General features: G+C 47.5%; 2 protein-coding genes and 1 long non-coding RNA gene across 8 annotated transcripts in view; 1 reads left to right on the top strand and 2 right to left on the bottom strand.

Annotated features, from left to right (window-relative positions):
• Nucleotides 1-5,354, bottom strand: part of KDM4B (lysine demethylase 4B) — a 90,495-nt gene extending 85,141 nt beyond the window's left edge. For all 3 annotated transcript variants that reach the window (XM_068661989.1, XM_068661990.1, XM_068661991.1), the window contains exon 1: nucleotides 5,222-5,354. The gene's annotated coding sequence lies outside the window, so the exon portion shown is untranslated. The remainder of the gene's footprint in view (nucleotides 1-5,221) is intronic.
• A 50-nt stretch (nucleotides 5,355-5,404) lies between these two features.
• Nucleotides 5,405-6,715, top strand: LOC137845109 (uncharacterized). The gene is made up of 2 exons (XR_011090098.1): nucleotides 5,405-5,538; nucleotides 6,248-6,715. It is a non-coding gene; the product is annotated as an uncharacterized lncRNA (long non-coding RNA).
• A 1,066-nt stretch (nucleotides 6,716-7,781) lies between these two features.
• UHRF1 (ubiquitin like with PHD and ring finger domains 1) lies at nucleotides 7,782-22,016 on the bottom strand. Of its 4 annotated transcripts, none has more exons than XM_068661995.1 (17): nucleotides 21,883-22,016; nucleotides 19,941-20,114; nucleotides 17,501-17,764; nucleotides 16,602-16,765; nucleotides 15,999-16,214; nucleotides 15,056-15,162; nucleotides 14,691-14,877; nucleotides 13,754-13,877; nucleotides 13,559-13,666; nucleotides 12,676-12,780; nucleotides 12,270-12,376; nucleotides 11,319-11,481; nucleotides 11,079-11,216; nucleotides 10,580-10,691; nucleotides 10,296-10,456; nucleotides 9,856-9,954; nucleotides 7,782-9,245 (listed from the first exon to the last, which is right to left on the bottom strand). In XM_068661995.1, the coding sequence occupies exons 2-17, from the start codon at nucleotides 20,091-20,093 to the stop codon at nucleotides 9,099-9,101; spliced, it is 2,355 nt and encodes a 784-aa protein (XP_068518096.1). In that variant the 5' UTR covers nucleotides 20,094-20,114; nucleotides 21,883-22,016; the 3' UTR covers nucleotides 7,782-9,098. The 4 variants fall into 4 exon arrangements, with proteins under 4 accessions (XP_068518096.1, XP_068518094.1, XP_068518093.1 ...); XM_068661993.1 differs by lacking the exon at nucleotides 21,883-22,016 and adding an exon at nucleotides 21,301-21,448; XM_068661992.1 differs by lacking the exon at nucleotides 21,883-22,016 and adding an exon at nucleotides 21,264-21,418.
• Between the last annotated feature and the right edge of the window lie 5,056 nt (nucleotides 22,017-27,072).

Here is a 27,072-nt window from a genome sequence, read left to right as displayed (position 1 = left end):
AACAATTACTGCCTGAGTCAATGCAGTCAACAGCCTCCTGTGATGCTTTTTTCTGACTGAATTCAGAATCATTACACAACTGCCTCTCCTCCTCACATTCACTGCCTTTCTGAATGGGCAAGATAAACTAAAAATGAATGTGTTTTAAAAAAAAAAAATAGGCACTAAAAGGACAGACAGACAAAACCCACCAGGCTTAGCGTGCCATCACTGACACAGAACCTAGAACCAAGGATCTTACAAATTCCAGCTATATGCCTGGCACAATAGTTATCTTTACAGCCCTTTTCTACCTTTATTATCTTTAGTGCAAGGCTATTACGTGCATAAAATCATCCCAATTGGTCCTTTTGAGGTTCAGCCTCATTGCAATTACTGGGACACTGGAGGAATGCCTTTGAGTTCAAATGGGCTGAATTAATTTTCCTCCAAAAATAAGACCCAAATACGCAGGGGCACATTTTGCCTTCTGGGATTCCCACGTTTAAAAGCTGCTGCCTGGCCAGCACCACTTCCACGGGCATACGTCAACGCCGGCCCCAGCAGCCCTGCTGTCACTCAACACTACTTCAGGTTAACTTTGAGACTTTTAACTTCAGGTTTAACATCAGAGCACCACACAGCTCAGCATTTCAAAGCAGCACCCCACTGAAAGCAGCGCCTTCTTCCCAGACCAGGAGCAATCGAGGATAACAAGCACCTCTTCTGTGCATATTCCTGGTCACTTGGAACAAGGAGTCACAGTCTCAACCCACAGCACTCAGATCCGAGGCAGCAGCGCTGCAAACCTTAAAATCTTGTGAAGTAACCCGCAGGCTACTATCAGAAGGAGCATGTGTATCCGAAGACTTTGCTGCATCACTTCGTAAGCAGGGTAGCTCCTGTATCACACTAATACCTTAATGAGGACTAATTCCTGACAGCCTTCTGGCCACAAACCTGCCAGAACTCCAAGCCCGCAGCAACGTTTCTCAGCAACTTGCTCAATTTCTTCTCTGCGTTGCCTCGGATTTTTTTGAGACTGAATTTCCACAAATTAGCTGGTTAGATCATTGAACGCTCTCACTGCTTTTGGATATTTTGCCAATACAAACTCAAAATCTTGGTTGCCTTTTTTTTTTTGTTTCTTTTGCACAAGGTGCTTATAGGTCCTGCACAGGGTGGGCGTGACACACTGACCCAGATTCCAGGCTTAAGAGCAGCTGCACCACCAGAAAATCATTTGCTCGGGAAGAGGCTGAGCAAGAGCAAAAGCCAGCAGGGGGAAGAGCAGGACCAGGAAGCATCTCGTACCTCGTACACCTCCAGACTGCTCTTTAGCAAGAAATCCTGTCCTCAGCTGCACCTGTAAGTAACTTGGAATCATCATCTCCACAGAGAGAAGGGGAAACAAGAAATCGTCTGCAGGTATGCATTTTATGTCACATCCATCTCATAATTTTTAACCAAAATTGTGACTCAAAAGAGTGAAAATTTAGAACCTAAATTAAAGCAAAACCTGGTAGAAAACCAAGGTAATTTCACACGAGCTTCAAGGTAATTTTAATCTCTCTCAGCTCTGTTTTACCCAGTTCTTCCCTCTGGAAGCTATGGCCCCAAATCTTAATGCACACACAGCCCAGCCCAAGAAGCACTGCTTGTTTTGCTGACACAGAACTGAAGTGGCAAACTTTATATAAACTTACCTGCAACAACAGAAAATCACAGAGCTCCACCAAAATCTTCTACCCTACTCCAAATACGTATCAGAAACCCTAAAGGAGCATCACAACTGGTTGGGAAACAATCTTAACGCACCACCGACTTCCAACAGTGTATTCTCACACCAAATACAGCATTTTTGTCACATATCTTTAGGAAACACGATATACACTATACATTTCAAGAAATTGGGGAGTGTGGCTTGCTCACAAGCCTTTTGAAACAGCAAGGAGAAAGAAAAAGAATCCAGCTGCAAGCCAATTCTGCCACAACTGAGGCAGAGAAAAGCGAAGGATCTTACACGGTGCAAAAGCAGCGCAACAGGGCACAAATGTGTTCTGGGCCAGCAGCCATCCAGTAAGAACATAACTGAGGAGTTTCTTAAGGTATAAAACAAAATCATTTCCTCTATGAAAGCATAAATAAAATCAAGCACCTTAAAAATTAAGCCATGGTGTAAGTGACTCTATCTGCAAGCTGGGACAAGATGGGACATACTCGGGCTAAAAGAAAGAAAAATATCACTGAGCAATGACCAGTTTACTGAAAACTACTGGAAAGAGAAAAAAAACACACCTCTCATCCCACAATGATTTCATACAGATGTTAACGTGACATTACTACCACCAAGTACGACAAGGTTTCTGCCAGTATTTTGCAGTACTCGGGGATTTCAGTTTGCTGGTGCACCAAAGAGACGAACCATCTTCTGATGCTTCAACAGACAAAATTATTTCAACGAGTGGCTCGAATGGCCACAGAGAAGCCTGGAAGCATCCCCATATATTAAGCAAATCCCCCCCTTGCAGTGACACCTTTAGCCGTCATCCATCTTTGAAATTAGCAGATGCGATATTGCAAGCGACGCTGCATACAGCACAGGCAGACAATGAAGGGACAGACAGGAACAGGCACTGCAAATCCCTTTCAACGGCACAAAACGTTAAAAAGTGAGTCAGGAAGGGTAAAAAAAAAAAATCACCAGCGTGCAGTTTTTCTACGTTGCCAGGAATTAATTAAAAGATAATAAAGTTTTTAATTCTTATAACTGCAAAGAGATTTGCACAACGTGTTAACCGATGCGTGGGTGTCTCAGCCTGCAGCAAGGCAGTGCGATTATTTCTGAGGTATGAGCTCCCGTCGACACAAGATGCAAGCTTTGAAGGTTAATTACAGCCAGCTGAATGACGACGCGGTGTTGGTATCACAGCTGGACATCCCCAAAACCCCAAAACACCTAACTTGATAAGTGTGCAAAGAAACAGAGAGCCAACATGCTTATCCAGCAGGGCTGGACAAACTGGTTTTCCCAACCCATATAAAATTTCTCGAGTCCTGTTGTACAAAAACAGCTCAGAGTTTTCAGAAGTTGCCCACGCATCTGAGGACTTAAAACGCCCAGCATCTGCAGATCTGGGAAACAAATCCCTCTCCTTTATCTGTTAAAGGACAGGAGCCGACTGCCATCACTGGAAATAGTTTTCACTACAATCTGTGCCAACAACAGTCACGTTCAATAAGCCTCCGAGCAGCTTTGAGCCCAATAACCAGCATTATCTGCAGGAAACGAGTGGGATTCTCCCTCAAAGTGCGTTGTGCTAGCAACTTCTCATCAAAAGCTGATGAACTTCTTATGTACGGGAGATCTTACATATAAAAGACCACAATCACCCTCACGTCAAAGTTGGCAGACCTGCGTGAGCACTTTGTTCTTCTGCCCGGGTGCTCTGATTTCCTGATGTAACCAACTTGTTACACGTAAAGTTGTGTATCTGCTGCTCTCCCTGGATCGGAGAAGTGAATTATCGCCTTTAAGGGAGCAAAAGAGGTGAAAGGATCACACGCTACTGAGCGCTGGCCAGCATTTCCCTGTCTGGGGAAGTTTTGGTGAGCGTCTCATGCAGGAACAGCAGCTCCCCAACAAAGAGCCAGGTGTATCCACCTGCCTACGCTTTGCATAGGAGTAACTCCTACCGCTAATGAGAGAGATTCCTTTGGGCACTGCAGGACTCGCTCTGCCTCTCTCAATTTTTTTCCATTTATTACAGGGGAAGCTAAGAACTGGGAACTTACTGTCAAAAAGCAATTACCCCTACGTACTCCAACAGTTATTTTCTGTAATTGCTGAAATGTAACTGTAAGCTTTAAATTGTAGTCTTAAGATTTCTAGCGATTACACGAGTTCTAACAGATCAGTAGACAGAAGAACACTAGGAAATAAGAATAGACCTCAAAACCAGAAGCATCCACAAGAAAGAAGTGACTTATTGGGTGTGAAAAGGGAAAAAAAAACTATTAGGCTTCAGATGAGCAGAGTTCCTGAGAATCAACTCCATTTTGGTTAAAAGAAACTTAACTTAGGGAAGGTCAGACTCGATATAACAACACCAGCTATTTACACTACCGCCCACAAAGACAACCTGGTCCCACACCAAACCCCAGTGCTCCAGGCCTGTTTCTGCATTGCTGTGTTTGTGCCCTGAGCAGCGCCCAGGGCAGCAGCTTTCATAAAAAAGTAAAGAAGAAACGTACATAAACTAGGTCTCATTCTTAAGTTTAACCCCTGCAAACGAGTCCAAAACGGTCTTTCGGCAACACATCATGACCCTGCGCAGCTGTATGAACCGAAGCCAGCCTTAAGATGAAGGCTTTCCCCTTCCACCACATACACGACAGAAGAACAGAAACTCATACATCCTACACCCGTTTCTTATAGAATATAAGAAAAATAATAATTAATAAAGCAGCCGAGCAGCTGAAGGCCAGGGGAAGTCGACAAAGCGCGAGTGGCCACACAATTTCTGCAGACTGCTGTTCCTCGGGGACCGGGCACCTCACTTTTTCATTGCTGCAGGGTTTGTGCCCGAACTGCTGGGCAGGGGAAGGACGTCCGGGTATAAATCCCACAGATTTATTTATTTAAAAAAAAATTAAACGTCAGGTTTATTTAAATATAAATAAATAGAGGGAGAAAGCCTGGTTTTGACACTAGACTTTGACAACCTCTGGAAGGAGAAAAAAAAAAAAAAAAAAGGAAAAAAAAAGCCCGTAGCGCATCCTAGCCGCCAGGTTTTCCTTCCAGCCGGGCCTTTTGTACGCTGCTGCGGGGGCCCGGCGGGGAGCGGGGGAGCTCAGCACCGAGCCCGAGGCGGCCGCGGGGCCCCGGGCAGCGCCCCCCGGCCCCGAGATGGCGGCGGGAGGGCCCCTCCGCCGAGCCCCGAGACAAAGCGGGCGGCGGGGCCGGGACGGAGCGGGGCCGGGGCGCCGAGGAGGCGGAGGCCGCTGTCCGGAAGCCTGAGGCAGCGCCGGGGCCCGGCCTGAGGCAGGCCCCGGGGTGTGGAGGAGGAGGAGGAGGAGGAGGAGGAGGGGGGGGGGGGGGGGGGGCGCCGTGAGGGGAAGGCCGCGGGCCGGAGCCCCCGAGGGGGGCGCCGCGGGGGTGGAGCCGCGGACGGAGGAGGTGGAGGAGGAGGCGGCGGGGCCCGGACGGAGCGGGGCGAGGCAGCGGCGGCCGCCCCCGTACCTGAGCCGCGGGCGGTCCCCCCTCGGCGGCGGCGGCGGCCCCGTGCGCGCAGCGCCCCAGCGGCCGGGCCGGGGGCAGAGCGGAAGGGGGGCGGCAGCACAGCGCAGAGCCCCGCGGCCAGCACCTGCCGCCCGCCTCCTCGGCACGCTGATTGGTCAAGGACGGCGACGCCTTCGTTCAGATTGGACGCCAGGAGGTTGAGAGGCAGCGGGAGCAGCCTGTAGAGAGGGCGGACGGCGAACAACAAGGCGATGGCGGCCGTTGATTGGGGGAAACGGTCCCGGCGAGGGCCCGCCTACCAACAGGAGGGCCGGCCGGTAGTGCTCGCGTCGCTCAGTGGCTTTCCGCCAATAGAAGGCGGCTCTGAGGAGACGGCGGCCCGCCCCCGCCTCCTATTGGACCTAAGCGGCGGGACGGCGGGCGCCAATAGGCGGAGCGAGCTGTCCGTCAGCTGCAATCAGAACCCTGCGCTCCGGCGGGGGCGGGGGGCGGTGCGGACGTGAGGAGCCGCACAGAGGCGGGGGGGGGGGGGGCGCTGCGGCCGCCCTGCGCCAATGGGGCGGGGAGGGGCCGCCCCCCCCCATCCTCCCCCCGGGGCTGTGGCACGGAGCCGCCTCAGGGACCCCCGGGTTCAGCCCCTGGGGGGGTTCCGCGGGGGTCCAGGGGCGCTGACACCGCTCGGAGCCAGCCCCGGGGTGCTGCTGAGGAACCCCCGGGGGGGGACAGCGCTGAGGGGGGCGTTAAGGGGGGCACACGGGGGGGTTAAAAGAGATGAAAATGGGATGGAAATGCTGGAAATGGGGGGTGGGGGGGCAAAGGGGGGCGCAGCCACAGCCCTGCTCCCCCCCACAAACACCCTGAGGGGCAGGGGGCACCCAGGGGCCAACAAAACCAACAAAATGGATGTGAGGGGAGGAGGGCAGCCTCATGGCCATAGGGCCAGGGTCCCTAAACCCCACTCTCATGACTCCACTACCTCCCTGTTTTTTTTAATTAAAGGAGTTTCTTATCTCCACCTCTTCCCAGGTACAGCTCCTTCTCTGCAGGGCACAGGCTTTACCTACGCCTCATTCCCACCCCGCTGTACCAGGGCCGTGTTTGATGCAGTCCTGCTACAGCCCGAATCCTGCCACAGCCCTGACGCTGAGGTACAGCTCTGCCCCGCTCCGACAGAGATGCTACGGGTTGAGGGGAATACCTGAGGCTATCTCCAGTCTCCATCTCCAGCTGTCACCATCACCACAGGACAGAAGCACTTTTTCCAAATGGCTGCAAGGACCAGAGAAGCCTGCCTGGATAAAGAAGTATCAAATAAAGAAGTATCAAGGGCATTTTTAAATTTATGGTCTGCACAAGTTTAATTGAGCACAAGTTCTGTATACTGGCTGGGAAGAGATAGGAATTCCCAAAATAGAAGGAAGATCCTTCCCTTTTTTCAACATTGGTTTTCTTGCTTCTTGATTTTACCCCTTAAATACTTATTTTACCACATCACACACTGGTTATTTACTCCAGAATTTCAGAACACAAATTTGCAAGTATGTATGGTAGCAGGATGATGCTTCATTTCCCAATTTCCAACACTTAAAAAAAAAAAAAAAAGTGAATTGCTTCATATCCAAAGCCACACACTAGCTCACATTATAGCACAGTAATTTTTTCTAGCAGAGCTTTACGGTTTCAAATCTGCAAGCCTAAATTACGAAGCATCTAATTTGCAGTAAAATTGTCCTAATTCATGCTAAATAAACACAAACTCAGAACAGCAGACTGAAACCTATGTGGGAAAACAAAGCTCAAAAACAATATACTAAGGAAGTCAATTACAATAGGTTCTTTCTATTGAAATATACACGTATTTCCTCAATGGTGCCCACCCACCAATTCTTATCACAACATAGATAAAAAGTCAAAGGACATTTTCAGTGGAATGTAAAGGCCTGACATTTAAGTGTTTAAAGTTACCACTATCCTTAATATAAACTTATTTTAAACAGTGCAGACAAAGTAACAGTTGCACAATTTCACAGCTTTGGCTTTCAGTATCTCAAATGTTGATCTGATTTCTTCAGTTATTTCAGCTGCGTTTGCTTAGGAAAATCTGTCTTAATTTATTTCTCTGGTTTGGGAAGTTGATAGAGATGCTCGCATGACTTGCTACAAACATCCCCGATACAATGGCTGACAGAATTCTAACAATTCTGGTTTTATTCCTTAGAAATGCAGGCAATTGCAATTCCCAGTTCACATTTGGATTTCAGTAATGTGGAAATCTGCTAACCCCCCTGATACTGGGAATCCAGGTGGGTTTTTTGTTTGTTTGTTTAAATTGAACATACCATGTTCAATGGTATGTAAGGCCTCATAGTAGTGCCTCCAAGAAAAATACTTTGAATACAAGAATATTAAAGTAGTTTTTCACTACAAAGAAATTGTGGAAATACAATAGGCCTTAAAAAAATAAGAGGCTTAGAATAATGGAACATAAATACAAATTCCTGCTCAAGAAATTACATCTGGAAACCTTCTTCAGAAAGAGTTAAATGAAAACAGTCACCACTTTCATCTGAAAAGATATTTATTTTGAGAACTTCAACTTGCACATTGTACAAAAATTGACAAATTCAGCAAAAAAACTATAAAACGTTTTTTTCCCCCTAACATATTAACATTATAATTTTAAAAAAGGGTAAGAGTTAAGAAAACTTAAGCCAGGCACATTTGTTCCAGTCTGTCTGCAGTGAAGTGTGATTAAAAACATCTTGTCATGTTGAGGTATTAAACTGCAAACTTTGGTAATGTTAGAAAAAGACAATCCATTCACAAAAGCAAGCCTTCTTGGTGTCATTTACAATAACCAAAATGTTTCATAAAAAAAAGTCAAAATTGATTATTCTCCATTTCTAGGTAGAAATACACTGAAACAAAGAAATTCATGTTACCATAATACACCTAGCATTAGGAGGAAACCTGAAAGTTTGCAAATCCATGCTAATCGTATACAGCTACAGTGTTATATTTAACCCTAAGAACAAAATCCGGTTGGCAAGTTTAAACAATTCAGTGCTTATGAAAAAATATATACGGTGATTCAGAGCCCAGTCTTTCCAAAAAGGACAAAAGGCACTTAAGAATGGCTTTAGTATATTCCACAATGGCATTTCTGGATAGAAGACAGCACCTGGCTGAACAAATAGTTCCCTAATAAGAAGTCCAACTGAGGTAGTACTTCATATTGCTCCAACTACTTGACTATAAGCAAGCAGCTTTTTTTTTTTTTTGATATACAAAATTAGCAGGAAATGGCTTTTGATAGGTCTGTCAAATGTATAAAAACCAGTTATTTAAAAAATAGTAAATATCCACTTGCAATTAAAAAAGTCATAAGCCAGGAACCATCTTGTACAAGGGTGAGCATCAAAATGCTGCCAAGGTGATGCAAAAGTCTACCTTTATGGCCAAATCCCCAAATGCTGAAGATTGTTCTAGCAACCAAGCCATTTTTCTTGAATTAAAAAAATAGGGGGAGGAGGTGGGAATGGGACAACAGAGGGCAATCCGAGAACTTTCACAATCATTAGCAGCCTTACCGGAAGCACTTTGTATAGAAAAAAAAAAAAGATCTGTGCTGATGAATGGCAGTTTTGAAGGGAAAAAAAAAAGCAAAATCCAACATTTAAAACAAAAACAAAATCCACAAACATACAGAAGGATATTCCTTGAAGTTCATAGTTTTTTTAAAAACAAGGAAGACTTTAAACTTTTTCTTTTTTAGGGATCTGGGAGAACACAGACTACTTTTTTTTTTTTTAAATTAAGCCCATTGAAAACCCATTAATAAGTTTGAACACAAGGAAATTAGAAGTGCTTTACAGAATCACCGTCCATTGCCATATCCAGGAAAGAGCTGAGTTAGAATGGTCTGCAGTGTTTCATTCACTTGCATGGTATAGTTTTTGCCAAGATCGTAGCGGCAGGCTGGACAACTGTACACATCAGCTTTGAAGGACCTATCCAAACAATCCTGGTGAAGGACAAAAAAAAAATAAATTAGTTAAATACAGATGTGCTGTTCAGCTTATTCTACAAAGCCCCGATTGGAGAATGAGGCTCCTTTTACGTCCTCATTCACCCAGGTGCTGACGAGAGCTGAGAAAGGCCAAGAGCAATGCAAGGCTGGCTGTCAGAGAGAAAACTTCCTTCATTACATGCAATAGCACACACTCTTCAACAGAGCGCATCAGTCACGGCAGCATTTTAGTATGTGGTAGAGATGCTAAAGACTGTCATAGCTTCCACAAGAACACTTCACATTATTCCCCAAAAAAAAAAAACAAAAAACACACAAACCCATGCGCTTTGTGACATTAACAAATCCATCAGTGTCACCCAGCAGTATTACTCAGCCTGCAGAGAAGCTCTCATCTTCTTTTAAAAGAACCAGGCAGTAGCAAAACAATTGTGGAACTTTCTTTAAAGTGAACTTCCCTACACCAATGAACTTTCATCAAATCCTAAGTTTTCACATATATAACTGAGTCCTGCTGAAGCACTAACAGGCAGAAAAAAAAATCTGCTTCACCACTTAACAAGTCAGTTCAAGGCTCAACGGAAGAGTCACTGCAACTGCTCACCTTGCACACGTTATGTTGGCATACAGTTGTGACCGGCCGAAATACAACCTCCTGACAGCAAATACACAAGAAAGCCTCTTCAACTTTATTTAGAAATTTCTGTAAAGAGAACGTTTGAATCAACTTCTTGTTACTATGCTCTGAAAGGTACAGCCCTCCACCCCCAAAAAACAATAAAAAACAAAGGATTATTTTGGACATAAAAAGGTTGGTTTTTTTCCTCCTTTAAACAAAGCTCAACATGGAAAAAAGCCACATTAACAAGTTCTTAACCTTCTCGCTGCTCTCAAATAGTGCTTTTAAGTTATGCTGCAGATGCCTACATTAAAAAAATGTAGGAATTCTGAGGCTATTTCTTTATGCAGCCAAGAAGTTTGTTTAGGAAGAGTATAATAGTTAGTTAATTATCACTATTTTGGCAATACAAAAGCATTATATACCGGTCCATCTTTGAGGGCACCTAGTACTTCATTCCACAGTTTTTCATTGGCTTCATCACTTTTTATAAGAGATTTTTGCTGAGATGTCAGCTTGTATGGCTCTACTTTAGTTTTCTTTGGAGTCCCTGTAGGAGAGTTAATTACTTTTTCCTCCCCTCCACCTGAAAATGAAAAAAACACAGCGACTTCTTAAACACCAACAAAAAAGAAACTAAAAAGATTAAGTAGGTAAAATCCACAAAGACCTACAAGGCTTTCTATATCCACTTGCCTACTCCACAAACCTGCTGATTTCCTTTTCCTCTTTCCTTTCCCTGGGGTATCAAACTCATCGTCTCCGTTATTTTCTTTTTCTTTATCTTTGTTTGCGACAGCTTCCAAATACCCCTCAGGATACTGCAGGAAAACACAAAACAAAAAGCATTCAATGCAAACAGGGCCAATTCAAAGACTTACAGACTATTAAAGGCTGGAAAGATGACCTCTGAGAGTTACTCCAAGGGTTATCTGTTTTAAATAATAGATCCCTGCCCTCCTAAAGTACTTCGACTGTAAGAATTCCATACAAAAAATGAGTTTTGTCCATTTAACCTCCTAATGTAGAAGGAAAAAAACCCACAAGAGTGAACATATTTGTGTCACCCTCAGTCTAGAAGGGGGCTATCTTGATTCTTAGATTCTTACACAAGGCAAAGCAGGTTATCCTCAGTAAGAATGTATAATAGAAAAATTCCTGCTAACCATCAAGTCAAAGTGAACTACGGTGATGTTCCAAAAGTGTACCTGCATTGTTAGGCCAAGCTTTTTCATCCTGTCCTTTCCTTCTTTGGTCCAAGGAGCAGGTTCGTCATCATCCCTCCTAAGTAAGTAACGCCACACCAAAAATCCAGATTTCCCTGTTTCGGGCCAGTACTTCACAACCTAAAAAGACAGCCAGAAGCAAGCCCACCAGATACTATTAAAGCTTCTTTGCCATAAGCAAATTACCTTTTCCTACTTCAGTAGAATTCAAATCCTCCTTACCTTATATATCCCATCGTATCTGTTCCCTTCTACAGGAGCGTATTTGCTGTGTTTGCCTCCTTTCACATTCCTCACCACCCGGACTGGCTTCCCAGCTCTCCAGTCCTTAGCTTCAGCTCCATTTTTGTCATTGATGGGGGCACTACAGTTCAGAGCCAGAGCTCTGTAAGAGGAAGTCCATTCAGTTTAGTGCATTTACCCAAAAACTCTTCAGAATCAGAGAGAGAACAAAGTAAAGCAGAGCTTGCATGGAATACTATTTTACTGAGCATTGCACTGGTACAGTCAGGTACCATTACTACAAGGAGTACCAGTGTACTGGCATTGTGCTCAACCTTAGAAATAACATACCAAAAAAACCCTGGAAGCTACTACTGCCTATGGGACCCCCTTCTGGGCCAGGTCTCAGGTAAAAGTGTGTAGCCAGTCTTTTACTGCTTTGCCTTACATAGTAACACTTTCAAGTATCTAAGACTAAGTATCTAACACTAAGTAACACTAACAACTCTGTTGACTAGGGATCACGTTTTCGTTTTAAATACACTGATTATTCATTATATTACCCTAAATTAATTGCATGGACCACCTCCTCCACTCAAATCCACACTTAGTGCAGGAGTAACAGCTTCGAATTACGAATGATCTGGTCTCCCGAGGTGACTCATACAACAGTAGCTGCAAAGGATTCAGGAGAGAGTATGAAAGTTTCTACACTATTTTACTACTCTGTTCCTTAAGCTTCAGACAACATAGAATTATAGTGATATTAGTCTCACGTTTTTCATTTAAAGTACACTGTAAGAAGCATTGCCAGTGCACAACAGATCTACAGCCATTGTAAAACAACAGTTTTACAAGTCAGTTTTACAGATTACAACTTTGATAAATAAGTTTTCAGGTCAACAGACTGCTAGTTACTCAGGTTCAGAACAGAGTGCAAATGTTGCCAACCTGTTCATGTTGGTGAGTTTTTGATCACAAGACTGTTCCGCTGTACGTTTGTTTCCAGAAAGATCACGACCTCCGCTCCCTGTATATGTGAAGGAATTTCCATGATCCTGAAATGTATATGGATGGTTGCAACATATTCACAAGAGTAATTAAATAAAAGAGTATTTTTATTAGGTATCTTTAATATTGCACTCTGCAAAAAGGAAAAAATCACACACGCACACCCCCATTTAAGTCTCCCAGACTTGACTTGCCTGTCTTCCCCTCTTAAGTTTGCTAAGAACAGAGCAAAGAGTCAGGGTGAGAACTTGTCTCATCATACACCTTAACAGGTAAGGTCTGATACAAAACAAGAACTCTACATGATAGTTTGGTTCTCAGACATAAACAATCAGGATTTACTTACTATATCATCTTCATAGCCTCCTGCCAGAACCAAGGAATAAGCACCATCATTACTTCTGCCGTGTATACCTGCTACATGGGGCCTGTGAACACCAGATTCGCTCACCTGGAAGAAAAATAAGAGAAGGAAAAAATACAATCCAAAGGTCTGTTAGGCAGCAAATGAGCAATGAGATCACTCCCTGGTCTTAGAACTAAACCAATTAATAATAAGTACTACTTTGCGTTTGTTTTGCATATATTACAGGATGAAACTGTCCTCACCACCATCATCCAAACAACTCCATATAAAGGAAACAGGTCTTTCAAAAATAAGCAGTTGGACACTCCAGTGAATTAAACACCTGGGTATAATTTGTGATTTGAATTTAGATCTTTCTCACCTAGACTGCTTTTTAACAAGCTCCAGGAATTTTAGAGTAATGAAGGCACTAAAATGAAATACTTGTATAAGGCAATTGGTCTTGAAAGACTTTCATGTCATACTTGAAAAACAAACGCTGGATAGATCAGGGCTCCCCGCCCCATGCTCATACGGGTTGAGAAAACTTTAATATATCTAGTTACTTGAGACAGTCTTACCAGCAGAAAAAAAAAAAAACAGGAGATATTATACTTATCCAAGGCAAAATACTGGAAATACATGTTTGGTTTGGAGTTCGAGTGATCAAAAAAGTACAAAGGAAAAGAACACTTGAAATGCCTGAACAATATAACATTAGTTATGGAACACTAGATAGAGACAAAGCCAGAATTCTTTCCCTTCTGCACTTACATATCCAGTGACATACACTTCACTATTAATTGCTTCAGCTTTCACATCTAATACTTGGATCATTCCCATTTTTCTTTACAGTGGCTGAGGCCAGGATTCAGCTTCGTACCTGAACTCTAAATTTCCACATGGTGCCAACCGGAATCCCAGGAATTGGTCCATAGTGGTTGGAGGGGACAATGGTACATTCCTTTGTGCGGCCAACACATGCCATACCCTGTTTCAAAAAGGAGACCAGTCAGCCAAGAATTACAAGAAGCACACACCAACATTATTCTTCAAACTAAAAATGGCTTTAGCTGACCTTGCCCCAGTCTCTCCGCGAGGACGAATTAGCAGATGCCATCTTTTGTTTCTTCTTACTTTCTTTTAATTTCTCTCCTGCTAAAACCACCTCACTTGCATCATTTCGACATTCAGGGCAATACCTAACGTCACAGATCAATGAAAGTTAACAAGTAGCAAAGCCTTAAATTAAAAAGAATTTTCTCAGTTAACCAAGTTATGATACTACAATTTCCCCATATGAAACCAGATAGGACACTGAAGTAACTCCTCATACTGGAATTAGATCTGTTTTAGCCACTGTCCTTGCATGAGCTTCTAAATCACTGCAGAGGTCAGGAAATATTTGTGTCATAAAACTCATTTTATGAAATGCTGAAACAGGATACATCAACTAAACAGCATATTTCAACATAGATACAAATATATTTAAAGGTATGCCTTCACCTATATGTCCATACTTGTATTTATGATTAAAAAAAATATATATATATATATATATATATATATATATGTAAATGCATGTAATCAGCATGTGTATTTCATATATTAAAAAAGTACATGTCACCAGCCTACTGTGATGATCGGGGACTGTGGAATACTCATAAATAACCCATAAAAACAACTACATAAGCTAAGCTTACTGGCATCAAATTTACAGGTATCTGTACTTCAATTTGCATAAGCACCTACATCCCAAAACTATGCAAAAAAATAAAACGTTTTAAAGCCACCAGCTTTTTGGCCTAAAACACGCTCTCATTAGACTTGAGAGAAGCTACGAAGTCGTATTTAACAATGAAACCACCACGCAGACCACCCATAACGGTAGCGTACCTCTCTTCACTTCCTACAGTCACAATATCGCCACCTAAGGGCAGCATTAAGCCCTAGACCTCACTTTCTACTCGATCTAGATGGTGATTTTGATACTGCACAGCGTCCTTAGAACTTACCAGTCCTCGTCGTCTGGTATACTGCTAAGGGGAGGGTTGAGGCAGTAGATGTGGAAAGCCATATCACACTCGTCACACATGAGCTGTTTATCTGGATCTTGTTTGCCCCCACAGATATAGCAAGCACAGATCCTGCAGGTTTTGTTCGGGTTGTCCTTACAAGCTTTACACACGGGGCCATTTTGTCCTGTTAGCAAGGAGAAACGACACTACTTCAGACTCCAGGAAGTGCCAAGATACACTAGAAACGGTCAAAGGAGTCACAGCTAGAAGTGTTTGTGAACTCCTTGATACTTAAGGAGTATTAACAGAATAACAACAGGTAAGACAATATTGTACAAATGAGAACCATGCAGCAGACTCACGTTTTAATGGACTGGCGCTAATAGGACAAGCGCTGCCTGGTTCTTCAATTTTATAAATCTCATCCACAAACGTAATTGTGCAGTCATTCAAAGAATCACCAGCATCCCTACAAGGAGAAGTTGATAAATGTCAAAGAGACCATAAAGTAACCGACAGCATGAATTCACAGCTGTGCACCAGTAACGCAGACTGGTTTAGTGTCAGCCCTGTATCACAAGATACCTGCTGCACCATCGCCTGCTCTAGCATAGGGGTGTGACAGCAGCACCATGAAATACTTTTTGTGACATGAAGACGAAGTACGCTTTGTCTAATGAAGATTCAGGTACTTGTGTACTTGTAGCATTCAAATCACCATCAGTGACTGCTGTCACCGCAAACTATTTCTGACTATATTCCTCTCCTGTTTTAGAGTTATGAAGTCAAAATAACTATGGTGAGAGGAAAAAGAAGGAACATTCTGGCAACCCCGTGAAAGTACATTCTTATACATCAGCAACTAAAGCTCAGAGTCCCTTATATGTATACTTGCTTTCTTCTAAAGAAGAGATTTGGGGTTAATTTCGTCACCTTATAAAGTGAGGGTTTATTCTGTATTTCTGTATCTGACAAAATAGCACACTGAAGTTTTTGTAAAACTATTACAGATGGTTAACACAAACAATTAAAACAATTCTTTGCCTTTTAGCAAATCTGGGGCTTTGCATCTTCCCAGCAGTATGTGAATCCACAGATCAGTGTGCCCTGTGATTCTTTGCAGTGCCCAATTCCTCCAGTGGCAGTTAATTGTAAACACCGTACTACAAGGTCAATCACTCAGCTTCCCATCTCTCCTCAGCATTTCTGATGTACCATTTTTTCAGCAGTCACTCAGACCTCATGAAGGCTTAAGCAGAGCTAGAGAACTCAATTTATTCCCCATTTCTATTCTGAATTGCTTACCCAAGTAGTATCTTCGCATTTATCTCCTTAATCATTTTTGTTTCCCTTTTCTGCAGAATTTCGGCATCATACCAGAAACCTCTCTCTTTCGGTTCATCGGGATTGTAGTTGACCATCACCACCTGTCCTACTTCCAGCTGGTGCCATTTCAAAATAGTCCGTGCACGAGCCCGCACATCATTCGAACTCAGTTCTACAACTCCATTTTCTGGATAACTTGAGGTAGAAGGCCGGAATGGAAGGACAGAGAAGACAAATCAGATTCAACATCAAGAGTTATTTGCAGTAATTGTATCTAGACGAGTTGATTTAAGAACTGATACGACAGAGCATACAAATACACTGTGAAGAATAACATCTCCTCCTCCCACACAGTCACAGCCAGAATCAGTCAGCCTAACTTTGTTAGTATCGTATCCCTTTCAAAACTTGGGTAATAGGATTTCATACATCTAAAAACATGATTCCAGCCCACGTGTTTTGTTTTACAGTTAATGTCTTCCAATTACAGCCCAGTTCTGTTCTACTTTCATGAATTCTTACAAATTCCCCATTGACATCACAATCCAAATGAGTATTAGCCAAGAAATGAACGAAACTCACTCCTCATATTTCACATGATATATTACATCTTCTTCAGGAATGGTCGTCTGCTGATCAGGATCTGCACAACTGTCATTTGCAGCTTTTTTTCTGGTTACATTTACAACCTGGGCTTCAAACCATGCTCCCATATTCATATCACGAGCATCAACCAAGTCATTGATCTACACAAAGCAAAGGATACAGCTCACCAAATTGATTTTCAATTTGAGCATTAATTTTCACATCTACTTGAAGATTTAGCCACCCCAAGTTAACCGTTATCAAGATGTTTTACTGATCATCCTAAACACTGAGCTCTCCTTTGCCTTCCTGTTCCCATTATGCAGCCCGATAAGTCTTCTCAGGTTAAACCCCTAAGGCTCAAAATCTATTCTACACCAAATGCATAAGAGCCTTATCTTGTACAAACTACTATTAATTAGTTTACAAGAGGCTTTCTGAACTGTCTTACTCAATCTGATGAAGACATCACTAGATCTGTAATAAAATCCATTGAAACAGACAAGCAAAAACGATTCTGAACAACTTGTTGAGATTTTCTTTGGTTCATTCAAGGAAAACTCAGTTTTGACAAATGCAACAACTCCAAGCAAAAATACTGGGTAAAGTTTTTAAATTAAAACAAGTACTTGCAATGCTTTAAAAAAAAAATTAAAAAGCATATTGTAGTTTTAATTAAAAGGGTAAAATGAAAAATAAGATATTTTAACCTAAAACATGTTGCATTTAATTAGTTTGTGGTTGGCTGGTATTTTTTTTTGTTTGCTGTTGGAGGGTTTAAGGAAAAAAAAAAAGACAATTGGAGAATGAAAGATTTTCAGAAGTTTTCAACCACTGGAAACACTTCCCCTCCCGAAGCCTGGCTTTAAGCAGCGCTCCTGCAGTGACCCACTCACCTTATAGAGGCCGAAGCCTGGGTCAGTCCAGTCGGGCTGCGCAGCCGTGCTGGGCTGTCCCTCCAGTTCCATGGCACCTTCTCCATTGTGAGAACTTTTGTCAGATTCGCTTTGGCCTGAGCCGCAGCCAGAGTCTGTGTCAGAGAGCTCGGAGTCCTTCTCCTTACTAACAGCAGGAAGCACTGCTGGGCTTTGTCTAACCAAGAGCTGAACAATGTCATTCAGTCCAACACTGTAATCAAAAAGGGAGTGACCATCTTCCATCTACAGGGAAAGCATCAAAACCATCGGGTTATTTAATTCAGCGGAGATTTTCCAATTCAAAACCACCCATCGTGTTGCAACCGCCTCCGTGAGCCAAGAGAGACCACAGCTCTGGAGAACCATTGACAATCAAGGAACTTGGCAGTTCGTCAGCAGCACGGATACTTATAGATTGTTATTCTTACTGTTCAAAATGTTCTTTTTTAACCGACTCCACGAACTAAAAAAGCTTCCCTGCTGCCCAGATTAAACCTGGGTGTCCTATGGAAGAGTTTGTGGCACATTCCCTAGAAATACCACTTCTGGGAAGAAGGACTTAAACCACAGATCCCCCACATCCTATCAAATATAAAGATAATTCTACATCAGCTAGGAACTCTAATGGAAGTTCCTATTTTCTTAATCAGGACACATCTCATAATACAAACATTAACACAAAATGGTCTTTACGTTGTATTTGCACATGCCCCAGATTGTTGTGAGAACATTGCTCTGTTACACGCAGCATTACCTAGAAGCCAAAGAATTAATCACCTACTTTTCTCCGGGCAAACACGCAGTTTTTCCATTGAAAGTAAAAATCAAAAAGGATTCAATTCAACTTGAAACCACCCAATCACCGTTTAGCACGGGGAGGCAGGTCCTAATTTCACACCCGCTCTAATTTTAAGAACGGATTTTGAAAGTCTGGCGCCGTACGTAGTCAAATCAAGAGCCCAGCCCTGCAAGGAGCGAGAGGAGCTTGTAGGGCCAATAGGTTCCTCTCCTTTCAGGAACTCGGAGGAGCACCACCATTTCGGAGTTGAAATATAACTTCGAGACTACGCTGCAGCTCGAAGTTTAGACAAGCTTCACCACATATTTAAGGTCTGACTAAGAAATTATACAGGAAATGATCGTCCCCTTCCAGCCGAAACCACCAGAAAAAGCAATCCCCCGAGCTTTGTTCTCTATCAATGGGAAGCAGAGTAAAACCACAAAAATTTACACTTTACGGGAATCGCTCCGATAATTCAATTCGGATTTATGGCTCAGAACGGGTACGGAGCAATCCCCGGAGGTCTGAGTGTGCAGGAAGCGATCTGGACTTTCTCTGTTTTAGCGATGAGAACTCGCAGAGACACACGAGACCAAACCAAAAAAAAAACTGTCGCTCGTTCTTTGAGAAGGGAGACAATCCGACAAACACGGCATTGTTATCGAGTGCCACCACCGCAGAACCGAGCGACAGCAGGTGCAGAGAGAAATGAAAGAGCAGAGAACGCGAACAGGACATGAAACCACAGGAGTTCAAAGGAAATTCTGAAAGAAGTGACAGCAACTGAAGGTCTATCTCCAGCAAAGGATGCCTTTTTTTTTTTTTAAATTAACGAGTATTTTCCTCGACGTTTGTAAATTCGAGCTAAGGAAACACGTGAACGTTTCAAACGACTCAAAACCTCAGACAAAGCAGTAATGGGCGCAGCAGGGAACGATCGCTACAGGATCGCGCTGGGTAAATGTTTCTGTGTAAATGAAAATAAGAAAAAAAAAAGAGACCTAAACTACGAACTAGGGGAGTTACACAGAAAGGAATTAACTTTGCAAAGCAAGCACATCTTTAATGAAAATAAATAGAGTTTTATGATGGCCAATAATTAGGTTTAGCGCTTTTTGACTGCACGGACAGTGGCAGGTCCCCGCTGACAGCCTGCCTCACCCAGCACCCAGTGTGTGACCCCCCCCAGGTCTCTGCACCCCCTGGGTGCCCGCGTTGGGGTCGGTCCCTCCGCTGACCCCACAGCCGGGTGCTGAAAGCCCAGCCCGGTACTGGGAGTACTGGGTTTACTGGGGGGGGGGGGGACAAACACGGGGCAAGGGGACAGCGGGGACACAAGGGGGGGGGGACCTGGGGCCGCCGGGGGTCGACACGGGGGCGGCTGGGGGGGGCCACAGCGCTGCTATGGAGGTGCCCCCCACAGACAGAGGGGGGCCCAGGGCTGAGGGACCCCCCCGGTGAGGGGGGTGTGTGGGGGGGGTGAGGGCCCCGTCACGGGGCGCTAGGTGGCGGCAGAGCCCCCGCGGCTGGCAGCGGGCCCTGAGGGGGCTCCGGGGGGGGCTGTGAGGGGGCGCTGAGGTGTGGGGGGGGTTTGAGGGGTGTTAGGGGGGTTGGGGGGGTTATGGGGGGGGGCCGTACCTGCTTGCCCCGGTAGAAGAGGCGCTGGCGGTGGGGCTCGACGCCGAAGACCTGGTGAATGCGCTGCCTCAGCCCCTCCACCTTGGTGAGCTTGGAGAGCGAGTCCACGCGGTGGGTCTCCCTGCCGTCCATGGTGCGCACCTGGATCCACATGGCGCCGCTCCTGCCCTCACCCTGCCCGCACCGAGCCCGGCGTCAGCGCCGCGGCCACGGCCCCGGCCCCGGCCACAGCCCCGGCCCCGGCGCTCGAGGACCCCGCGCAACCTACCGCCACCACAGCCCCCCGCCCGCCAGCCGGCCGGCCGGCCCGCCCTCCTCCCGCCGCCACGCCATTGGCCAGCAGCCCGGCCGGTTCGGCCGCTGATTGGGTGTTGGGCGGTTTAGGCCCGCCCAGCCGGGCGCCTAACGGCTTTGGTTGCGCCCCTACCTCCCCCCCCTCCCTCCCTCCCTCCCTGTGCCGCCTCGCGGGCGGGCGCCGCGCGCCAACTGCATCTCGCGCCACAATTGAAACGCTCCCTGCGCTCTCGCGGGGGGCCGCCCCCGGGGGAAGCCTCGCGAGGTTATGCAAATGAGGCAGCCCGGCCGGGACGGGAGGGGAGGGAGGGGGAGCTCTTAAAGGGGCCGCCGCCGCCGGGGACGCCGGAGCTCAGGGCGGGGGGGGGGGGGGGACAACGGGGCCGCGCCCCCCCCCTCACTCCCTCCCTCCCCCCCTTCCCGGGGCTGGGCTGCTCCGCGCGTTCACGGCGGGGGGCGCCGCGTTCCGGCCCAGAGAAAAATAAATAAAATAATAAAAATAAAATCATAAAATTAAAATAAGAAAATAAAGTAAATTTAAAAATAAAATAAATTAAGAAAATAAATTAAAAAACAAAATAAAATAATAAAATAAAATAATTTAAAAATAAAATAAATTAAAAAATAAAATAAATTAAGAAAATAAAATAAATTAATTAAAAAACGGGGCCCCGGCCGTCTCCGTGCGGTCCCGCTCGCCGGCAGCCCCGGTCCGCAGCAGCCCCGGGAGCCTCGCGGGGCCCTGCCCGCCCCCCCGGCCCCCCCCGCTCCCCTCGCAGCCCCCGGCCCGGCCGCGCTCCGAGGGCTCGGGGCCGCTCCCGGATCCCCGCGGCCCGCCCCGGCAGCGCTCAGCCCCCGCTGGAGGAGCCCCGGGGCAGCGGCTCCGCTCCCGGTGCGCCCAACGGGGACGAGCTCCGCCGGCCCCCGGTGCCGGCAGCTGTCACCGGGCCGGGAAGGGAGGAGGGGAAGGGGGGGGGGGAGAAGCGAAGGGGAAGGAGGGTGAGGGAGGCTCCTCCGCCGTCCCCTTACCGCGTCCCGGGCTCGGGGGCCGGCGGCGGAGACTCACCGGCGGTGCGGTGCTGGAGGCCGGTGCCGCGCTGCGCCCCCACCGCCGCCGCCCCGCGCCTCTCCCCGGCCCTTTGGAGTTTGGCGCGGAAAAGCCCCGTGCGCGGCGGGCGCCCGCCCATTGGCCGCCGCTGGCGGGAACTGAGCGCCGGGGGCGGGGCCACGCCCAACCGGGAGCGCGGGAGGGCCCCGCAGCGCAACCGGGACCCGAGCCGGGACCCCCCCCCCACCCCCCACCCCCGGGGGTCGGGCACGGAGCGGTCCCTTTGGTCCCGTCCCGTCCCGCTGCGAGGGGTCCGAAAGGGTCCGGTGGGAGCCCCCCGTGGTGGGTGGGAAGGGTCCCCCGGTAGCCCCGGTACCGGAGGGGCCGTTAGGTTGTTTGGAAACGGCACCGGGAACACCGGGCCGGTGGTGGGTGTGCGAAACGAGCGGGAGGCGCGAAATGTCGCCTCGTGGCTGCCCTCCCAGCAGCCATCTTCCAAAGGCGCAGCGGCACCGCCGAGCACGGCACGGGGCTCGTCTCCGCCGGGAGCTCAAGGCCTCACCGGGAGCTCCAAACCTCACCGGGAGCTCCAAACCTTACCGGGAGCTCAAGGCCGTGCTGTGGTGCTGAGAGAGGCCTCCAAGATCTGAGCCGCCAGCTGCCGAGCCCCCGGGCCCTGCGCGTGGTCCCCTCGAAAATGTGGCCGCGGGCGCTGCTGCGGGACGGAAAGCAGGGCTGGTCCTGGGGGGTGTTCTCCCCTTCACTTGTAACCCTACGAGGAAATTAGAAAGGAGAAAGGGTGTTTAGGATGGCCGCTCGGTGGAGTAAACTGCAGGCGGGGGGTTTACCGCCAGGTTTCTGAGAAACGGAATCGGCTTTAAAGGATAAAATCGGGGAATTGGCGATGGTGGGGGACAGACCCCGGGCTGGGGCGGTGGCAGGGCTCTGCCACGGGTGGCTTCAGCAGCACCGCCACCCGCCCAGGCCCAGCCGAGCGGCCTCGCGGACAAAGGGAACACGAGAGGCGCCGAGGCTGAAGGCAGAGCGGTGTTTCCCGTGGTACGCCCCCCCGCGCCCACAGACACTGAGCTGAGCTCTCGTAGGCTTCAAAATAAAACCACCATGAAGTCGGTGGGATGTGGCCCCCAGCTGCCCCCCTGGTTTCAGGCTGCCCCGGTGGGTGCGTGCAGCAAGCGAAGGCCTCCTAAGCAGCCTGTGTCCCCCTCTGGGACCCCCCTGCCCCGTTAGGATCTGTTGGGGATCCCACAGCCAAGCCACGGATCCCAGGTTGAAAGTCGGTGGCCTAGATTAGGTTAGTACCAAAGGTTAGGCATGTGTCAGCGCACAAAAGCCTTGAATCTGACCTGCGACCTGCAGCAGTCAGGCTTCATTTCCTCCCACATCTGAAGGCTTTGCCTTGCAAGAAAGTCATTTTTCCCCCCTGTAGGTGCACCGGGGTCTTAACCTTGACCTACTGCAGCAGCACACCCCCTTCCACAGTCCAAGGGGGTTATCAGAAGTTAGAGACCTGGCAGGGAGCAGGGAGAAAGGCTGGGCACTGGGAGAACAGTTTGCACCCTTTTAAGGGCAGGTCCCACACCTAAATGTGTGACCCAGGTTGGGATTTTCTGGGCTGAAGCTGGAGGCTGTGCTGTTTGACAGCGCGCCTGGATCCACGTTGTCACCCACGTGTCCCATTTCTAGAGGAGTGGAGAACCCACATCCCTCACCAGCTGCAAGAGGGTTTAACAGCAGCCGTTTACTACCCTCATTCGGTCTCTTTTCAGCATCGTTTACACCTCTGTAAAGTGCAACAAAAAGTTCAAAAAAAGCCACTTCAACATACAGACCTGACCCTTCTGTCCTGGAGTAGTCTGTGTCCCATTAAGCTCACGTTCAAGGAATGTATGGTTAAACTGTTAGCTATTTGGGTCAACTTTCTGACGCCCAGATGCTAAATATGTTTCTGGTAGCACCTTAGCACCTTGCATTTGACTCTCCCATATGCCCCATTAGGGTCCCATCCCATGTCCACATCAGGACTACATTGCTCGTGTCCAGGAGCATCGCACACACGCGTCCTTCTGCCCTCGGTGATCCCCACCACAGTGCAGGGAACGCGCTTTTACCGTAACGCAGGGGCTGTTCGAGGAAAGGGCTCGTGTAGGGTGACTTGTAGCATCCCTAGAACTATCAGGGTCAGGAAGCAAGAAGCGCAGTTTCTGAAGAAACTTTTACTCATTCGGTGAATCCACACACTGCAGAAGCTGTGCTGTGCTGCATCCTACACGCTGCTCAGTTGGGTCTGCAGATATATAAAATAAGGCTCAATTCTAGATCATTCTAGCAGTAGAGCACTGCTTTCATTGCAAGTTAAATTATGCATACTCTCATTTTAAGGTCTTTTCTTCTGTTAAAACAAGAACATTGCCAGAGAAACTCGGAGAGCACTTCTGATGTGAGATAAAGCCCAGGGAGCTTCAGCTTTCCACAGATTGTCAGAAAAAAAGGACCGTGACTTCCCTGTCTTGCAGTTGTCTGAGAGGCTGCTGAGTTTTAGTTTTCTCCCTTTCGGATTGTTTTAGGCATTTCTTTCCTTCAGAGTCAGGATTCTGATTGAAAACACTTCTGCCATCTGGCAAATCCTCCATGCTGCGAGGAAACAATATCTCGGTTCATCTGCCAGCGGGGATATCCAGCTCAGTCTATGAACATTTAAAGCAGCGTTGCATTCATTTGCAAAAAGACACAGCCAGCGAGACAAACTTGTAACAGTCTCCTTGTTCAAAGTGAAGTTTTGGCAGAATGTTTCAGGAGAAATGGAAGTCCAGGTGTGCAGCTAAGGAATGGCAGCTGATAGACATGATTAAAGCAAGTCTTGCATAAAGCAGAGCTGATAGCTGGTCTCTCCAGTTCCGAGGGGGGCAGATTTATCCCTGTGTGGGCAGGACAGGCGCTGTGATTCACGCCGTCCATGCCTTACAGTCCCTTTACACCCCTTTCTGGTTAATATCTGAAGACACAAGAGAAATAGCAGGGCCTTTGGTCCTACAAAACTACAAGAAGCATCTCAGTAAGCGGTACAAACACTCCAGGTGTTTAAAAGGGTCACGGTAACAGCACGAAGCACAGCTTGCAGAAGGCCAGCTGGGAGCAGGAGCGAGCACCTTTGACATCTTCCCCTAACCTCGCTGCCTCCCCTCCATGCTCACCAAAAAAAAGGCCACATCTGCTTTGTTCAAGAGACTTGTGGCTCTGAAATATCCCCGCTGTAGAGGAGATGCATTTATTGTTGCAAGAGTCCTTTGGCAGTCATGAAGAACACATGCAAGAGCAGGTAAAGGAAACAAACTCTTCTGCTTTACAGAGGTGGAAAAAATATCAAGAACCGAGCCTTTGCACCAGCTAACTATTCAATGGCTTGCCCACCAATAGTGGAATGTCCTCATTAAAAAATAAAATAAAAATCTGATGTGCAAATAACTTAATTCTGTCTTCTGCTTTTTTCTAAGAAAAATGTTTTGTTTTGTTTTCTGGGAAGTTGGAAATCAGTTTGTGGAAACCAGCACAGGATGTATGTCCCAGATGGGGCCATGCAGAGCTATCCCATGCTCTGATCCAGAGCTTTAACTTTTTGCTACTCAGTGCCCATGAACCCTCTCTCTGCTGAACCTTCTTCTTCCTCTTGGTGTTTAAGTGCCACCGTAAGCAAGTTCTGCCATCTGGGCTCTGCACTTTGTTTCTTGCCTAGCACACAACGTGCTTTAAGGCTTTAACTTGCTGACTTGTGGGAAGTGCTGTGGGAGCCAGGACCCCCCGAACCACAACAGTTGGTCAAAGAAAACCAAGACGGCTATAACACACTGCTTTTATCCAGTTTTTGTCTTTCACCCGTTGCATAGCTCCTCCCAAGGACTAGTGATGATTCAGTCGTGTCACGTTCAGCACAGCAAGAGCCCCCAGGTTAAATAGCAGAGCCCATCAGGAAGGTCAAGCAGTCCCTGGGTGCGCTGGAGGTTTCCACGTGCATTGGGGTGACACGGGGTCATGCTGCCTCCAGCAATGGGAACTCGTGGGACTTCATTTTCCTCTCCCTCCACAGAAGGCTCTTTGGCGATAGAAGCTCTCTGCTGCTGAACCGTGCATCTGTGATTCTTCAGACTTCTCTAGAGAAAAACTATTTTCCCTTCCCAGTTTTGGACTCAGTCATCCTGTATGAGATCTTCACCACTCCTTGGAGGACCAAAATGAAGAGATAATGCTTGGGTCCGGGACTATTATTGCCCTCCTTACAGACATGATGCTCCCCTGCACGGTGTCTCCTCCAAAGCTGCTACACACAAACCCAGAGGAGATGGAACCATGGAAGACAAGAACGAGCTGGTGCAAACTGCTGCTCTCCTGGGAGCACACACACGGTGGGCAGGACGCCCGCTGTCATCTGAGAGCAGCACGAGTCTGTGTGCAATGCAGGACACCAACATATCTGAGAAACCTTTCCTCACGTGTGCCAAGATCCAGCAATGGAATGGACGGCACAAAGAGGAATGTGTTTTTATTGAGATGCTCTTATAATTTCCAAAATAATTGGGGCATAGCTAGGCAAACCCCGGGACTGGGGAGTGATGTAAAGGGAGTCTTGTATCTCTGATTATTGGGGAAGCAAAAGTAGAGGCCTCAGCAATGGCCTGAGGCAGAGAGGACACACTCAGCAGGGCCAGATAACACCTCCCCTCTCATCGATCAAAAACCAACCCTTGTTATGTTAACCCACCCCACCCGCACCTAAAGGTATGAAGCAAGAGCGCGGGAGTAGAGGGAGGAGCAGAACAGGCACGTAGAAAACCAGCCAGGAGCCTGAAAACCAGCGGAAAGGTGAACTGGAAGACTGGGAGAGCAGCCAAGAACCAGCTGGGACGTTCCCTGCACTGAGGGCAAAGTCAGCCGGGGCTCCAGGCAGGGACCTGCCCGCGCTGCTGCCGCCTTGCCCATATTTTGGGGAAGCTGCTGGGGGGATCTGGGGCTGGGAAACCCTCCGAGGAGATGGGCAGCAAGGAGGCACGCAAGGCCCGTTTCGGCTGAGGCAGGGCGAGGGCAGCAGAGAGCTGCAGCGTGTCCTGGAGTAGGAAACAGCTTTGAAGGCTTCGGGAGGCCGGGGGGGTTGGTAGGAAGGCAAAAGCTGAGCTGAACCTTTCGGTACTTCACCAGTAAATTGTCTGCAGAAGGCCACAGCACTCTGAAGGACGTTGCCTTCGGAGATCACCACGCGAGGTGGATGGTACGGCCAGGTGGGCAGCAAAGAACAGGATCCAGCACCGAGCCTCCTGCCCCACAGCCCTGACTCCATCGCTCCCGGCCCTGGGGCAGCTCCGCGGGGCTGGTGGAGGACACTCGGTGCTGGTTCTGGCTCTGGCCTTGGACGAGGCTGCTGTGAGGAGCAGCAGCGACTGCTACGGCTGACAGGAAGCTAGAGCGTGAGGGGCTGGGTGCTTAGGGTTGACGTTATTAGCTATTTCTGTTTCTGAAACTATTTCTGCAACTGCTACCCAAAGGATCGCTCGCTCCCAGCAAGAGGAAGTGGTCAGGCAAGAGGACACGGAGGCAGGAACATGAGCCAGCAGAGCCCCCGGGCAGCGGAGGCCGGCAGGGCTGTCACCACGCATCTTCTGGGCCTTGCAAAGGTCCAAAGGTCCAAAAAATGGCAAAGACCACAGGCTGACGTCGCCTCGGTGGGCTCCAGTTCACGAGGGACACCTGAGCAGCACGGAGCTTCTCGGGGAGTTTGCTGGG

This window comes from Anas acuta, chromosome 26 (assembly GCF_963932015.1).
Source record: "Anas acuta chromosome 26, bAnaAcu1.1, whole genome shotgun sequence".
Taxonomy (NCBI): Eukaryota; Metazoa; Chordata; class Aves; order Anseriformes; family Anatidae; genus Anas; species Anas acuta.
The sequence above is the reverse complement of the archived record's forward strand: the minus strand, read 5'-3'. Positions and strand labels throughout refer to the sequence as shown.